Below are 18,608 nucleotides of genomic sequence, written 5' to 3' on the forward strand. Positions count from 1 at the left end.
AAAAACGTTCATTTATTTTATATCACGCACATAGACCATTATATTGAAAAGTTCTAAATAGAAATAATATTAATTTAAAAAAAAAACTTCCGTCCCTTCAGTTGTGCGCAGCTTCCTGCAGGACTGAAACTTTACTGAGGACCTGCAGGGTAACATGGACAAAATAGGTATGGAATATATAACAGTACTGTTTTTATTTGTAATTCTGCGTGATTTCCTGTCGTAGTATAATAATATCACCAGCAGCCAGCTCAGTATTTACCTGCATTGTGTCATAAGTCGCTCATTTACATTGTAAACTACATCTGACAGTAATGGCCCTAGATTGTAGTCTTTGCTTTTGCCTCTGATGAACTGCTGTTTTCTTCTGTCTGTAGTTTTGCCCCCAGTTGGTCCTAATGATTTGCCCCTGTCTCTGCTTGAGATGGGCTGCTCTGGGAGATTTGAGCTCATCACACACCCACTGCCCAAAAACAAACCCTTGCCTCCACACAGCACTGTTAGTCTTTTTATTAATACTAAAATAATAACAGTATTAATGTGTGTGTGAGCTAATATTTAAGTAACACTTTTTGTATTAATTCTCTTTTACATTCTGTAATATTTTCCAGCTCCCTCATGGGCTTCCTCCTACTTGTCTGGACTTAAAAACAGAGGTTGAAAAGCGTTTTCTGCGAGATCCTGCTTGGCTCCCAGTACATGATGTAGATGATGCCTTCCACAAGTTCCTTAAGTATGTGATGTGACGTATTCAAAAGATATCCCTTGTCTTTGTAAATGTATTTCATATCTTTAATTAGTTTTTTCTATTACAAATGTGTCCTGTAGGATAAGTAAGAGGGACAAAGACGTGGACTCTCTCCTGCACTGCTCCCTGTCTCCACTGCACTCTGGCCTGTCTGTGGTCAGAGATCCCACCACCGGTATGCTGCTGGATTTCACTGAGGTAACACAGGAAAACATCTATTACATTGAGTTTATTTTCCTATTCCAGCTTATTATATTAAAAGATAGTTTGTTATTGGTTATTAAAACTATAGAAAAATAATTTAAGTTAATTGAAATAAAGCTGAAATAAAATAAGTAAAACTTAGTAACATAAAACTTAAAAAATGAGTAATGTAGTTGTAAAATTACTAAAACTGAAAATATAAAATAGTAACACTTTACAATTAAGTCTTGTTACTTAATATTAGTTTAATAATTCTTTATCTTATATTAATGAACATTGAGCAAAACGTTTGTTACAGTTTTCATTAATGTTTGTTAATAAAAAAAAACAGAACTCGGGTCCATTAAATAATATGAACAGATATATATATATATTTTTTTGTATTTTAATAATGTATAAGTAAATATTGAAATGAAGATTAATACATGGTTTAGAAGTGTTTTATTTATTAGTCCATGTTCATTAATGTGGTTAATTAATGGTATCAAATAGAACTTTATTGTTAAGCTAATTAATTTTTTTTTTAATACAAATACAAAAAACTATTATAAAACACAAAAGCAGCACCCAACAAAATTACTAAAACTTAAAGTAAAACTAAATGTATACAATTATAATTGAACAGAATAATAAATAAATAATCATAATTAAATAACACTAGGTTGATTTTGCAAAGAAATTCTTATTTCATTAAAATAATACTTTGTTTATTCGAATGTCCCAACATGGCATCTTCTCAGTCAACCAGGGGTGTCAGTTTGAGGCAGGGCTATTTGTCTATAGCCCAGACAATGGAAAGCTGTCAATGTAAAGCAATCATTATTTTTGCTGTTTGTCTGAAATCACAAAAAAGGTTTTTGCAACGTTTCATATTGTATTATAATTGTTGTTTTTTCATTATGTCAGGTGTTATTAGAGGACACGGGGTTGTCTGCAAAAAATTCTCTCTCATTACAAAGACAGCCCGGACCTCCGTCAGAGAGCCTGAGAGGGAGTAACACAAACTATCCTTTTCTGCCAGGTGCGGGGGTTCATATTTAAATAAATGTCTCATAATAAAGATAAAGATCCAGTTTTTTAAGACAACTCTGCTGTCCCATTTACAGGCGGAATGGAGGAACTAACGTTAGAGCAGATTAAGAAAAAGTCCGAGCTGGAAGAAGACATTGACTTTGAAAAAGGTTGGTGATCTGTTTTTTTTTTTGTTTTTTTTTCAGTGCACAATCATTTGAGAGTGTGAAAGAGACAGAAAAATAAATTGTGACCATTTGTTTCTTGTCTTAGATTTGTTGACGGTTCCTCCTGGGCTGAAGGCTGGTATGGACTTCAGTGACAAAGGTCTGTTTTTATTATTGTACTCCTCATGTCATCATCCCACTTTAGGTTGTGCATTTAAATCAAAAACTGTGCTCTTTAGAAGCCAGAACCATGAAGAGTGAGGTGAACCTGCTGTCACTCCTGTCGACATTTGATGATGTTCTTGACGCTCTGCCAGAGGAGAAAGAAGGAGCGTCACAAAAAGAGGAGACTGTTAAACTTCCCAGAACTAACAGCCTGGAGGACCTGGGAATCAAAGTGTGTATAACTTTGAGAAAGGATTTTTAAGAGCCCAACATGGTTGTGTTTTAGTCATTTTCAAGATATGTTCTCCTCAGGATTCGAGCAACACTCCTTCTCAGCCTCCAGCGAACACTGTAAGTCTGACTGAACAAAAGAAGAAACCTCAGGAGGAAGACAAGGGAGACAATAAAAAATGGGCCATCCCTGTGGATATCACCTCACCCTGTGACGACTTCTACAAACGTATCCCTAATCCAGCCTTCAAGGTCAGAACTCAGTATTTGCACATCATTTTTAAGTTTTGACTTAAATAGTTTGTTTATAAGGTTGTGTTTTTCTCAATTCCTCCCCATCTCAGTATCCCTTTGAGCTGGACGTGTTTCAGAAGCAGGCTATTCTCCGACTCGAAGCTCATGACTCTGTCTTTGTTGCGGCCCACACCTCAGCTGGCAAGACCGTTGTGGCTGAATACGCAATTGCACTTTCCCAGAAACACATGACCAGGTGTGTATGTGAGACCCAATGTCTACTGACTGATTGCATCATTTTATCTTTCTATTCTTTCCTTTTTATGTTTTTTTTTTTAAAGAATTTTCTTATGCTGAACAAGACTGCATTTATTTGATTTGACAATACATTGAAAATATTATGAAAAAATATTACAAAAATATTATGAAATACTACTACCATTTAAAATAGAAATAATTATTTTTTAATTTATTTTTAAATGTAATATATTAATGTGATGGCAAAGCTGAATTTCCAGCAGCTTTTAGAAATCATTCTGATTTGCTGATCATTTCTTTTTATTATCTATGTTGAAATCTGCTGTTAAATATTTTTGTGAAAACCTCATTCTTTGATGAATGGAAAGTTCAAAAGAACAGCATTTGTTTGAAATAGAAATCTTTTGAAACAAAATACATTTTTAGTTTAAAATGTAAATTTTATAAAGTCTTTTGCAGTCACGTTTGATCACTTAACTGAATCCTTGCTTAATAAAAGTATTAATTTCATTTTTTTTTTTTAACTACCCACAAACTTTTGAAAAATCAATTTTCATTTATTTTCAATTGTGATAATTTGTTTAATCATGTTGATATAAAGCTTTTTTTGAATTCCCCCTTTGTGTATGAAATGTGCTACATCTAAACTTGCCTTTCTATGACATTATATTTATGGTCCACACTAATATGACTGTTCCTCCTGACAGGACCATTTACACATCCCCCATTAAGGCCTTGTCCAATCAGAAGTTCCGGGACTTCAAGAACACGTTCGGTGACGTGGGACTTTTGACTGGAGATGTCCAGCTGAATCCTGAAGCCTCTTGTCTCATCATGACCACTGAGATTTTGAGGTGATTATCCAATAGAAAGCCTTCATGTCAGCTACTTAGTTTGTCATGTGAAATAATTTTTTACTATCTTTGTCCTAACAGATCTATGCTCTATAACGGGTCAGAGGTCATTCGAGATCTGGAATGGGTCATTTTTGATGAGGTTCACTATATCAATGATGCAGAGGTGATGAATTCACCAAAAATGCTAGTTCAGTTCTGCTTTTCTCTTTACTGCATTCAGATCTCATATGCTGTTGTTGTTTCTCAGAGAGGAGTGGTGTGGGAGGAAGTGCTCATCATGTTGCCAGAACATGTTAGCATCATCCTGCTGAGTGCCACGGTGCCTAACTCAGTGGAGTTCAGTGAATGGATCGGGTGTGTTTGTGTTCTCAAAGCCATGAAACTGAATTTAATCCTGCTTTTAAAATTGTATAGATCATATAGTTTTAGTGTGCTTTCTCTTTCCTCAGGCGAATCAAGAAACGGCACATCTATGTGATCAGCACAATTAAGAGGCCTGTTCCTCTAGAGCACTATCTCTACACCGGCAACAGCACCAAGACTCAGAAAGAGCTCTTCCTGTTGCTGGATCCATCTGGAAACTTCCTCACAAAAGGGTACATTCCTGTACATTCTTTATTTTAATAGTGTTTATTTCTTTAAAATGACTTTTCAAGAGCCACCAGTCTTCAGTGTCACATTATCCTTCTAGAAATTATTCTAATATGTTGATTCCCTACTCAAATACCTTTTTTCATTATTATCAGTGTTGAAAACAGTTGTGGTGGCAGTGTTGCCTAATATCTTTGCAGAAACCGTGATACACTTTCAGATTTCTTTAGAAAGTAAAATCATTTGCATTGATTGGAAATTGGAAATTTTAAATTTTCACTACATAAAGCATCTTTCCCAGTCTACCCAGATCATTTATTGAAAATGATTACTTCAAAAATACCAATATTCAGTTGTTTATTAACTTGGCCTGCCCTTATTAAAAAGACTGTAAACTGTGCAGATATGCAGAGGTTATAAATTCAAATTAATAAATTAAAGATAACTTAAAATTAGAGAGCGTAAACTTCGATTTCAGATTATTATTAATAATAATAATAATAATAATAAATCAATTAATATTGTAATGTGTTTTCAATGTTCACTTATGACTTCTACATTGCAATGGACTATTTTTAGCTTAATCTTAATCTGTAATTAATATAACTCAACTCAAATGTATTTATTAAAAAGTATAGAAATATAGAAAAAGTGTTGAATATGGTGTATAATTCTAAATGATGATTGTTTTTATCTCAAGAAATGTTTTTAGACTATCATTTCAGATGGATTTTTGAAGAAAGTGAAATTATGGGCTCCTGTGAATTCATTTCAATTGAAACAATGTTTTATTTTTCAGCTACTATGCCGCAGTGGACGCCAAGAAGGAACGCACAAGTAAACATGCGCAGTCTTTTGGCTCAAAGAACGTATCACAGCACAACACCACAGCCAGTCAGGTCAGTGTCTGTACCTTTCGTCATGTCCTTTTAAATCAATGAGCTCTATTTCCCGAAACAGGTTTTTTATTATGTTTTCTGCATCCTCCCATTACTCCGTCAGGATCGATCAGTGTGGCAGACGCTGCTGAACTATCTGTCTCAGAGGCAGCAGACTCCAGTTGTGGCGTTCACATTCTCTCGGACACGCTGTGATGAAAACGCCCGCTCTTTGACCTCTCTGGACCTCACCAGCTCCATAGAGAAGAGCGAGATACACTCGTTCCTCCAGAAGAGCCTGACGAGGCTGAGAGGAGCTGATCGGCAGTTACCGCAGGTACATGAGATTTGGGGCCAGAGTAGCGGTCCACCAAGAGTTTTCCATTGGATAATGCAGATATCTGGAAAACAAGGTGGCTAATGATCAATGTAATGCTAAGGGTCCATACATGCAAAACGGTGTGTACAGACCGTTTAATAATATAAAGATATTTTATAATATCGAGACTGTTTTTTTTCCAAAGATGGCTCCTGTCTGTATACGCGAAGTGAACTGTCTTTATAAAGTATCTTCTTATTAAACTCTGCTCTGTACACTTACAAACGTCTCAATGCTTCACTTTGCGTGTATGGGCCCTCATTATGTTACTGTGTTAGTGTGGGGCTATTTTGAGCCTTGTTAGTGGTATAAACTAGCGATTTCTTTTTTACTTAATAAATGCCCCCATTACTAGCGTTATACGCTAAACAGTTTTTAGAGATAAAGCTCTTTACATTCGATTATCATGAAAACTAATCTCAGAGAACGCTTGACTAAGTACCAGTTTTATTAGACCAAAGGTTCATTTTGCGCCGGAGTTCTCCTTTAAGAGTCAATTCAATTTCAGCATTTCTTTTTGTTTAAATCAGCATTACATCGATCATTAGCCACCTTTTCCAGATGGTGGACCGCTACATAATATAAAAATAAATATTATAATGGGCCTATTATAATATAAAATATTATATATAATATTTATTATATTTATAATATAATAAATATTATATTATAAATTTATAATATAAATATATTATATTTTTTTTCAAATTTATTTGAAAAATATGCATTATCCTGTTTTACAAAATTCTTGGTGAATAAAAAAAGAGTGATGCCGTTATTAATAATAACTAGGTAGATGTATTTGGTCTTTTCAACATCCACTATGATACTTATGTGTATAATGAAACCTTCAAAGTGATTTAAATATAGTTACGGTGTATATCAGTGTAATTTTGTCATCACAGATCCTGTTGATGCGTGATTTGCTAAAGAGAGGAATTGGTGTTCACCACAGCGGCATTCTGCCAATCCTGAAAGAGGTTATTGAGATGCTCTTCTCCAAAGGTTTAGTCAAGGTTTGTCTTATGGACTTGTTTAATACAAGCTTTATTTGATTAAAGAAATCAGATTATGGAGAGAGTCGGTGACTTGCAGCTGTCCACTCCTTAGGTGCTGTTTGCTACAGAGACGTTTGCCATGGGTGTGAACATGCCCGCCAGAACCGTTGTGTTCGACAGCATCCGCAAACACGACGGCACAGGTTTCAGAAACCTGCTACCCGGTAAAAACACATCTCCTTTACTGCCTTATAATCAATGATGTGCCTGTCGTTATATACCCTCACTTTGCATCACCTTGGCATGCCTGTTGCAGTTATTCTAATTTAAAATTATAATTATTTTGTATTATCATAATAATAGACATTATAAAAAGATGTCAGATACTTGTTGGCAGAGACTCTACAGGCGCTGCCATGGCCAGGTGTTTGATGAGTTAGCCATCTCTAAATGAACGAGCAGATTAATTATGCCGAGGTTGTGCAGATGTGACTGGACTGCAGTGAGTCTAGGGAAACACAGCTGGAGGCCTTTGATGTGTGTGTGTGAGAGATGCTTGAGTTTGTTCAAATCTTTTCTAATAATAGTGTGTATAAAAAAGGGATGAGAGAGAGATAGAGAGATGGCCTCTTTTAAAGTCAAAGCACACATTTGAGAGTACATGGTTCTGTTTGTGAAAATATTCTTGAAATATTTGGGGAAATGTTATGGGTCATATGTCTGGGTCATATTTCAACCCAAAATCAAAAGAAAAAAGCTTCATTTTCTTTCATTAAAATATAATTAAACAAATTTATTTAATACAAATTCTCATTAATATAATGCAAAAAATGAAGATGTATTATTTAATTGTGAAAGATTCACTACCGTTCAAAAGTTTTGCATCAGTAAGATTTCTTCATAACTTTTTTAAACAAGGGTCAAATGCTCACTAAGGCTGCATATACACTGTACTTATTTGATCAGTAATCTTGTGAAATATTAGTTTTCTATTTTAATGTATTGTAAAAATATAATATATTCTTGTGATGACAAAGCTGAATTTTAGTAGTAGCCATTATTCCAGTCTTCAGTGTCACATGATCCTTCAGAAATTATTCTAATATATATTTACATTTACATTTATTCATTTAGCTGACGTTTTTATCCAAAGCGACTTACAATTGCAATATATGTCAGAGGTCGCATGTGTTTTTTGTACTAAATTTATGATTATTTTAATTGTCATAGAAATATTGTCACAATGGCAAAAAATATACCGGTTCCAGTTGATCTATATAAATGTGTGTGTGTGTGTGTAGGTGAGTATATTCAGATGGCAGGTCGTGCTGGCAGAAGAGGTTTGGATGCTACAGGGACGGTCATCATTCTCTGTAAGGCTGGAGTTCATGAAATGGGTGACCTCCACGCCATGATGCTTGTCAGTACTGCACTCTGCACACAAACACACACACACAATTTCCACTAGATTTTTCTATGATATCCCAGCTCCTCTTTGTGAAACACAGTCTGATTGTTCAATATAGAGCCAAATACAAATGTCCTGGGTCTTTTTTTAGAGTTATGCAGCCTGTGAGTGCACTTTTGTCATCCTCTTGTGGATCGAGTGTGAATGAATGAGCTCTTCTTCATTTGAGTGTCCATTCTGCTGGAGCTGTTTAAACTCTTTGTGTCCAATCACTGCTGTTCAGTCTATTAACCCCTGAACCTGGTTTATTGACTCAATACACTGTCATTCCAGCACAAAACTCACTAGTGAACACTAGTACTGTTGTCATTTTGCTCTCCACATGGCACCCACAGACTTCAGAGCTGATTTTTAGTGTTTTTTTAATACTTTAAGTTATGAACCAGTGTGATTTTGTTATAGTCCTATAGTATAAATATTATAATATAATATTGTAGTATTTATCATTTTGAATTCACTTTTATTTGTTTATTTTCAGTTTTCATTTAAATTTTAGTTTTTGTTCTTTTATGTGCTTCTGTCTTTCTTTAGCTTTAATACATTTTTATTTCAAATTTAGTACTTAAACTTTTTAAGTTGCCAAGGCGACTTTAATTTATTTAGTTTTATCTTGTTCTTTTTTGTTTTTTGTTTTGTTTCGACATTGTTATTTTTATTGCAGCTTTATTTCAAGTACCAAAAATGACTTTTAGTAGTTTTAGTATTAGTTTTCAGTTAACAGTAACAACACTGTAAGTAACAACCCATAAACTTACATTGATGCAAGTGAACCATATCTAGAAACGAATATCGTAAAGACCTGGCCACTTTGGAATTGGATGAGTAAGAAAGTACCTAGCAATAACTTAGTAACAAGATTAAAATACTAAGCCAAATATCAATATCCTCAATCAACAACATCATCCTAGCATTATGGCCATGAGCTTTTTCAGATCTTCTGAAAATGTTATGATCTAGTTGGTTTAGCAAATAAATAAACCAGTTAATAAAACAAGAAACCAAAATGAGTTTGACCCAGTCTCTGCAGGATGAGTGTCAGTGTCAGTGCAGGTTCTCTCAGATGGGCCAGTAATATGTGTGTTGTCAAGAGCCGCTGGTGATTGGACCTCCTCTGAGAATGTCAACTCCATTTCCAAAGAGGCACGATGTGTGCACACCCTTACATTGTTCCTATTATTTGTCATATTTTGAAGTTTATTTGTTGGTATGACATATCCTTTAAAAATATCTAAAATATCGGCAGTCGATGAGTTAATCAAAGCTAATGGATGATTAGTTCAATATTCAAGAGCACAGAGAGATGGCAATAATGTATGCTATTTCCCTGTTCCAGGGGAAACCGACAGTGCTGCAGTCTCAGTTCAGACTGACCTACACAATGATCCTAAATCTGCTGCGTGTGGAGGCCCTTAGGGTTACCGACATGATGAGGAGGAGCTTTTCTGAGAACCACAGGGACACACAGGTAATCGACCTCATTTCCCACCAGCCCCTGGGTGGCGATGAAATGTCTGTGGGGTTTGCATGCCCCAGTAATTCAATTTTACAAAAAAGCTGAAATATGAAGTATGTGATGAAATGTTTCTTTTAGCCAAATCATTTCTGTCTTTGTGTTTCTCAGACTCATGAGAAGAGAATAACTGAGCTGAGAAACACGCTCTCCTCTCTCCCTCCGCTGGACACAGAAGGACAGTTATCTGATTTACTGTCATATTACCACACCATCACAGAGCTGCGCATCACCACAGAGACCCTGCAGGTACACACACACACATACACACGTACTAGTGTACTTGTTTACCACACTATCTATCACAGAGCTGCACTCACTCAGATATTGGATTCACAGCATTTCGGTGAATTTATGATGTTATAATGTTAAATTAAGCTTATATGATTTAAATGTATATTACATGATTGAAATAAAATGATTAGATTATAAAATGTAGATTGTTTACATTTTATTTTATTTTTTAAACGCAAAAATTAAAAACACTGTAGCCGCCATAAAAATGTGGTGTATTAGGTTTATTGAATTTATTAATTATTATAGAAGGTTTAGAATTAATCGCTATTAATCGCATCCAAAATAAACGTTTGTGTTGACATAATATATATGTGGGTGCACTGTGTATAATTATTTTGTATATATATAAATACACACACAAGCATGTGTATTTAAGAAGAAAATATTATTTATATATAAAATGTTTATATATATTATATTTAAATCTATATACATGAAAATATTTCTTAAATATATACAAGCATGTGTGTATATTTATATGTATATATATATATAAAATAATTAAACACAGTGCACCCATATATATTATGTCAACACAAACTTTTATTTTGGATACGATTAATCGCGATTAATCGTTTGACAGCCCTAATATATATATATATATATATATATATATATATATATATATATATATATATATATATCATTTTTTTATTTTTATTTATTTTAATTTTTTTATTTAGCGCAGTCAGACCAATCAAGTGCTTTCAGGACCAACAGACCACTTCAGTCAAGAAAGATTTACAACTATTATCCAAATTTGTTTTTAATGTTGACAAATTATTATTTCTATATACTATTTAAAATGTATTCATATAATAATTATTGTTTGTTCAAATATTGTTATATATCATGTAGTATATAATTTTTATTAATTTGTTGCATTTATAACATATTTTATTTATTTAGTGAATTATTGCATTTGATTTGTATTTATTTTATTTTTTTATGGCAAATATGATTAGTTTCCCCGTACCAGTTCTCAGCAGAAGTAGTCAGAATTTATCCATCACTGTTTGGCAACAATTAGTTAGTTTTCACCATTTATGTCTTGTCAAATCATTTTTCAGTTTGTAATATACACATAACTGACTGCAAACTCATATCGTTCTGTGCGTGTGTGTGTGTGTGTGTGTGTGTGTGTGTGTGTGTGTGTGTGTGTGTGTGTGTGTGTGTGTGGCAGCGAGCTGTGCTGGAGTCAGTAAATGGACTCAAAGCCCTGTCTGTGGGAAGGGTGGTGATGGTGAACAACAGCCAGCATCATAATGCCCTGGGAGTCATTCTACAGGTGTGTGATTGCATAATGAACACTTTGTACTTTAAACAACATAAACGCATATCTGCAGCAATGGCCATTGGCACTTTCACATATTCAGTAGGGGTGAGTGGGGTAAGATGAGCCACAAAAGTTTGCGATGGGTACGATTTTTTAGTAACACTATATAATAAGTTACACATGTTCACTATAGAATATGTTACACATATTCACTAGTTGCTTATTAGCGAGCATAACACTAGCATTTTGGCTGTTTATTAGTACTTATTAGCAGAGATTAAGTATTAAATGTTATTAAGGGAGAATGACTATTCTTGTGGTACTAATGCCTTCTAAGGCCCATACTGAGCAAAGCATATTAAGATCTTATATTCATGTACAATAACTGCTTTACTTATTATCAATAAGCAGTAATTAGGAGTTTATTGAAGGAAGACTCTGTTAATGGTATGTTAGTTGTATAATAGGGTCAAACAGAATAAGGCATTAATATGTGCTTTATACGTACAAATAAACAGCCAGTATGCTAGTAACATGCATGCTAAAAAGCAACTAATTAATATTGAGTATCAAGGTCAAGCTCACATTATTTGTATAGCACATTTACAACAGCTGGCCAAAGACTAAAATATAAAATAGTAGAACTAACCTTAGTGAAGAGATCAGTATACTAAAGAAAACGGGTAGGTTTTACTTTTTAACAAAGACACAGAGTAGGGGCTGTTCCAATCTCCTCTGTTAGAATATGTGTATATTAATATAAAGGCTTAAAATGCAGTAGAAACAGTTGTTCTGCTTAAGTCGTGATTATTATTTTCTAGGATTCGTTGATGAATTGAATGTTTAAAAGAACAGCGGAAATCTTTTGTTACATTATACATGTATTTGCTGTCAGTAATTGAATGCATCCTTGCTGAATAAAATCATTAATTTCTTTAAAGTAAAAAAAACCTTACAGTAGTGTATTTTCGAGAGGACAAAGTCAAAAGTTGCACATCTCACCTCACTCTCCCCTATTTTTGTCCTCTCTCTTTCTCTCCACTTTCCTTGCATCTCCTCCCATAGGTGTCCAGTGATGCAGTAAATCGTACATTCACTGCTCTCATTATCTGCGAGAAGGGAAATGAGGAGTCGGCGGGTGATGATCAGTCTAATAAAGTCTCACTTCCCATCTACAGCACTGCACTGTTTATTCCAGAGGGTAAGCAGACACATGTATGCATCACACTCACAGTAAGTCGTCATGAACACCACACCTACTTTTTCAACATCTTTTGTTGTAAAAGTTTAATACAGTGTATCTGTGTGTAGGACCCTGCAGTCATACGGTGCAGAAACTGAAGTTGCAGGACATCTCTGCCATCACAACCAAAACCCTCAAAGTCATTCCAGAGAGAATCATCGACAACTACAATAAAAGACAGCAGCCACGCTTCAGGTGTGTATCTGGCTCATATCTGTGAGCGAATTTGCATTTGTTGAACTGTGGCTTTGAATAAATGAAAATTCCCTTCCTAGACTTGATCCACCAGGTCAGGCTATTTCCACGGCAACTCAAGAGCTCTTGCGATTGGCCGAGGCCAATCCCAGGGGCGTTACGACCTTTGACCCCGTGAATGACCTGCACCTGAAGGGTGTAGATGTGGTGGAGGGAGTGATGAGGCAACGAGTGTTGCATGACTGTCTAAAGGACTTCCACTGTATCCACTCGCCCACTTTCACTGAACAGGTCTGTCTGTTTATCATACTCATACACTACTGTCCAATGTTTGGGGTCAACTAAGATTTTTTTCTTCTTTTGAATGAAATTAAAGCAAATTGATGTTACAAAATGTTTCCATTTCAAATAAAGGCTGTTTCGGTTAAATTTCAGGGTTTTCATAAAAATATTAAGCAGCACAACTGTTTTCAACATCGATAGTATTAAGAAATGTTTCTTGTTTCAGAATGATTTTTGAAGGATCGTGTGACACTGAAGACTGGAGTAATGATGCTGAAAGAAACTGCATATTTAAATATTCAGACGGAAAACAGTTCTTTTAAATTGCAATATTTCACAATATTTCTTACTGTATTTTTTCGATCAAATAAATGCAGCTTTGGTGAGCATAAGAGACTTATTAAAAAAATCAAAAACATAAGAAAATCTTACAGACCCCAAACCTTTGTTGGGTAGTGTTTTTTCCTGCTGTTTTAGGTCAAAATCCACTGTGCAGACACAAGCAAAAATGTCATTTATTAATCCAAATGTGTCCTGTATTTTCCCATCCATATTTGAAGAGTTCAGATGCAAAAGCCTCTAAATGCCATTTGAAATTTTCTTCTTTAATGATGATTTTTATCAAATTTTAGTGATTTCACTTAAATGGCAATGATAATTACCTATTAATTGTTATTTAAGTGAAATCACTGAACTTAAATATACAAGTTTGATAAAAATCATCATTCAAGAAGAAAATTTCAAATGGCATTTAGAGGCTTTTGCATCTGAACTCTTCATTTAGTAATTTGGCACAGCAACCCTCCCAAGTGCACAGACTCATTTATTGAGTGTGACTGGTGGGGCGGAATAAGGATGTGTCTCATTAGCTCTTAGTAATCACTTCCAGAAGACCTTCTGCAGTGTGCTGCTGATGGAGTAGTTTTCATATTCTCTCTCTGTGTGAATATCTTGCTCAGTTTGCGCGTGTACAGGAGAGGATGAGTGTACAGGAAGAGCTTGATCAGCTTCTGTTCCTGGTGTCTGATCAGTCCCTGACACTGTTGCCTGAGTACCATCAGAGAATCAAGGTCAGTGCACAGATAGATTTCATTATCAAAGTAATTCATTCTTTCAAGGGTTTCATAGACAACAGACATGTTTCACTAATAAAAAAAAGCTATGAAAAGTCTATTAATTAGCATCTTAAAGCTTAAAGGTACTGCTAGTTCACACAATTTTAATTCTGTCATCTATTACTTATTTAAGTTAGGCTTTTATTTACATGTGGTGCGCTATGCACATGGCTCAACAATAAGGACTGTTGCCCACAGGGCCAATGTGAAAGACACTTGGGACAGAGAAGGAATTTTATGCCTCTCAGACGGCGTGTAAATGCTGAATTGTGTTGGTTATCTTTCGCATCTTCTTACATTTGAAATTTTTGTGCTATTGCTTGTAGGTTTTTTTTTTTTTTTCCTGACTGTTTACTTGTCATTAACTAAGTTTATTTTTCAGTTTGGCTAGTTTTGATAGGTCGGTTTTGCTAGGTAGTTTTGCTTTGGTATTGAAATTGGACATGAGATTTGTAAAATTGTACCGGTAACTGTAAAAGTTTGACTCATTAATCAGAATATAAGGTTAAATGGGTCAAAAATAATGAAAACAATAATAATTGTTTGAATTATTTATTACTCATTTTGTGGCAGGGCTAGTGAAAAGTTTTGCGTTAAACCTGTATTAAATCTGTTCATCATATAAAATGATCATGTCTCTTCAGGAGCCTTATGGATTACTTTTACGTTCTCTTTATTGTTTTTTTTTTTTTTTGAAGCATCAACGTTTTGATGGGATTTGCTTTCAATGGAGGGACAGAAATCTCTCAGGTTTCATTAATAATATGTTTTGAATATGAAAGAAAGTCTTGCAGCTTTAGAACGACAAGAGAGTGATTAAGTAAATGACCGTATTTTCATTTTTGGGTGAACTATCCCTTTCAAGTTAAATCTGGCATTTTTATATACCTTATTTATATACCCTTATTATATGTACAATTAAAAAAAAATAACTTTTAAAACCTAGGACAGAAATGTGTTTTATTTATTAATTATAAATAAATAAAAATCTAATATCATTTGCATCCAGTTCTCTTAATCAGACTAGAATTGATCATTTAAAACATTAATAATGGCCAATATTGATAGTCATTGATATTTGGTGCTATTCTCTGTTCACCTGGTTTATTGTGTTAAATAACAACATTAAACCTGATAATTGAAACAGTATAACACTGTATCCCCAGGTGCTGGAAGCTCTGCAGTATGTGGACAGCACTGGGGCGGTTCAGCTGAAGGGACGTGTGGCGTGTCAGATCAGCAGTCATGAGCTCTTACTGACTGAACTCCTGTTTGAGAACACTCTGAGTCCTCTCGCACCTGAGGAGAGCGCCGCCCTGCTGTCCTGCCTCATCTTCACACAGAACACCCAGATAGAACCGCACATCACCAACACGCTACAGGAGGTAATGCAGTTCTCTGCTCAATCGCATGCCCACGGTGGTCAAGATGGTCAAAACCTGGAAATAGTTCACATTTTGATCCCAGGACTGTAAAATAAACATGCTAAAATTTAATCTAAAAAATCATAGCATTATTATGCTATTTTAAAGGATAAAAAAAATATTCTAAAACTATTATTCAGTCTGAGATCCTACTCTGCTCTGATTGGTCAGATAGACCAGTCTTTTGTGATTGGTTACACTTACAGCAAGTGTTAGAAATGAATCCCCATTATCATATATGATTTTCACTTCTAGAGGCTTCCTTAGCACTTTTATACAGAGATGTGAACAGTAATTATAGCATCATCAATGCAAACCAACCTTTTGCAGGCCTCAACTACAACTAAAGTGTTCAAAGGCGGGTCAAAGTAGACATTGTTCGCACTTTGCATGCAGCTAATGAAGACCATAGGCTGGCTGGCATTATGCTAATTAGCTGAAAACCTACTTAGGTTTGTGTTGGAAGTAAGACAAGAATTATTTACGACTTGTTTCAGGTAATTCAGAATCATTTCTTTCTTTTAGGAGACAAAATTATAATTGTCCACTTTGATCTTTTGAAACTTTAACATTCGCAAACAGCGTTATCACATTCTACATGAAATGTAATATCTGAAAAGCATAATAGGGGCACTTTAAAGCCAATGTAACATTTAATATTTCTTCAAGCCAAGTTGAGGAAATTGTATGAATCACACAAGTAACCTAATTCATTATGCTCATCTAAAACGCTTCAAGCATTTCATTTGAGCCCACAGCCATTAGAATATAAGGCATCAGATACGCTTGTCATCATGTTTATGGATGGGTGTAAATTTGTACAGCTCTGTGAGCTCAACATCCAAGAATTATGCATAAGAATGTAATGGATGCGGCCTGGCCTCTTTGCTTTATGCCTTTAGCAAAGGATGCAGTCACAGATCAATGTGCCGGTGTGTGTTGTCGAACGGCCCAGAAACATGGAATTGCTTTAAAGAGACAGTGAATAAGTCATGACACTAGACTGAAAAGCACACAAGAGTTTTATAGTTCACAGTGGCTTGAAAATGCTCTTGCTGTTGAAACACTGTGAGGTGAGGGCGTACAGGTAATGTAGCCACACTTTGACTGCATGACTACATTGCCTGCCTTGTTCTAGTTGTGTAAGCACTTAGACAGCAGATGGAGACAAGAGTGGAGCACAGGACAAAACAGACCGGCGCAGTGCTATACTGAGACATCTCACTATGAATAATATACACATTTTAGGCCTTTCAATGAATTAATAGGTTTAATTAATGCATCCTTGCTGAATGAAACTGTTAATTTCTGTTAAAAAAAAACGGTAGTGTGTGTAATAAAACATTATATAATATTTTATATAATGTATATGATTTTTCTCTTATTCTCTCTAGGGCATCAATCAAGTACTCTGTGTAGCACAACGTATTGGTGAGCTGCAGAGGGATTGTGGGATAGGTCAAACTGCTGAAGACTTTGTGGGCCAGTTCAAGTTTGGCCTGACTGAGGTTGTGTATTGCTGGGCAAGAGGCATGGTGAGCACTGACCTTAAAACAAATAAAGAAATGATCATTTATTTATTTATTTTTACTCCCACACAAAGTAACATGACTTACTTGAACACACACACACACACACACACACACATATATGAAGAGTTCAGATGCAAAAGCCTCTACATGCCATTTGAAATTTTCTTCTTTAATGATGATTTTTATCAAACTTGTATATCATTGCCATTTAAGTGAAATTAATGAAATAAAATATACAAGTTTGATAAAAATCATCATTAAAGAAGTAAATTTCAAATGGCATTTAGAGGCTTTTGCATCTGAACTCTTCATATATATATATATATTTTAAAAAAAATTACTCCCACACATACATTTACATAGACACACTAGTTAATTTAGTGTAATCTATCTTATAAAACAAATTTGTACAAACATGTAGATCTATGTAATGCAATGATATGAAAGTCTGATCAAAGATTATGCCTGTTTTGGATGGTGTTTTTTTTTTTTTGCTAGCCATTTGCTGAGATTGCCGCGCTGACAGATGTGCAGGAGGGGACGATCGTGCGCTGTATCCAGAGGCTGGACGAGGTCCTGAAGGAAGTGAGACAGGCCGCTCGCATTGTAGGCGACTCCGTCCTGGGCAGCAAGATGGAAAGAGCCTCACTGGCCATACGCAGAGACATAGTGTTCACTGCCTCACTCTACACACACTGAGAGACAGGAGGAGGCAGAAAGTGTTTGTGTGTTGGTGAGTGTGATGTAAAAGTGAGTGTACAGAATATGGACCTAAGAATCTGTTCTTGAATTATTGAGTGCATGTTTACAATGAGTTGACTGTGCATGTATGAGTGAAGGAGTGATACACTCGTCACTCCTGACCAAAGTTGAAATCTCAATATGAAATGGAGGTTGACACCAGTTATGAACTGTAAGTGATTATACAGCAATAAAATTAGCTGTATCTGAAACACTGGTTTCATCCATATTTTAGAAACTCTTGCTTTGTGATCATTTTAAAAATGACTGCTCTGTTTACTTTTAGGTTTGTGTCGTTATCTGTACATTTTTGCTATTGATTTTTATTTTTATTTTACTTTTGTCATGCAGGACTTTATATTTTTGATGCTCTACTTTTTTTTATCATTTAATATTGTTAAAAAAAGAAGAAGAAAAGAACAAAAATTCATGATTAGTTTTAAGATGAATCAGGGATGTTACCACCATAGATATTTAAGATATCTTTAAATTTCTATGGATTTAAGATTTATACATCAATTTTCAGATAATATGATCAATGTGTTTTTTCAATGAATCATTCAAACTTTTACATTTGGTCCTCCAAATCCTCAATATTTGATAATTGTTTTAATTTCAAATGTCTCAAGAATTTTACATCAACTTCTGTATTCTTCTGCTTTCAATACATTAACTGTTTATGATAGAGCCATTATGAATATTTCACAAATAAATCTCAATTGTGACTGTAGCAATCAATATAGCTTAAGTTTTCATACCAAATAAAACAGTTTTTTGTTGGTCTAGTGCTAAATTTCAGAAAAC

At 34.8% G+C, this 18,608-nt stretch overlaps 1 protein-coding gene across 1 annotated transcript; it reads left to right on the forward strand.

Annotated features, from left to right (window-relative positions):
* The first annotated feature begins 1 nt into the window (after position 1).
* skic2 (SKI2 subunit of superkiller complex) lies at positions 2-18,534 on the forward strand. Its single transcript, XM_039680982.2, has 29 exons — positions 2-167; positions 378-499; positions 612-733; positions 829-946; positions 1,859-1,973; positions 2,059-2,133; positions 2,237-2,290; positions 2,370-2,527; positions 2,608-2,778; positions 2,871-3,016; positions 3,726-3,872; positions 3,954-4,038; positions 4,123-4,229; positions 4,325-4,471; positions 5,266-5,365; positions 5,469-5,681; positions 6,629-6,739; positions 6,834-6,945; positions 8,023-8,141; positions 9,523-9,654; positions 9,811-9,948; positions 11,180-11,284; positions 12,338-12,473; positions 12,584-12,710; positions 12,791-13,001; positions 13,952-14,062; positions 15,274-15,492; positions 16,926-17,066; positions 17,562-18,534. Exons 1-29 carry the CDS (start codon positions 155-157, stop codon positions 17,760-17,762), a joined length of 3,756 nt encoding a protein of 1,251 aa, XP_039536916.2. The 5' UTR covers positions 2-154; the 3' UTR covers positions 17,763-18,534.
* The last annotated feature ends 74 nt before the right edge of the window (positions 18,535-18,608 follow it).

This window comes from Pimephales promelas, chromosome 18, assembly GCF_988280905.1.
Source record: "Pimephales promelas chromosome 18, fPimPro1.hap1.1, whole genome shotgun sequence".
In the NCBI taxonomy this organism is placed as follows: domain Eukaryota; kingdom Metazoa; phylum Chordata; class Actinopteri; order Cypriniformes; family Leuciscidae; genus Pimephales; species Pimephales promelas.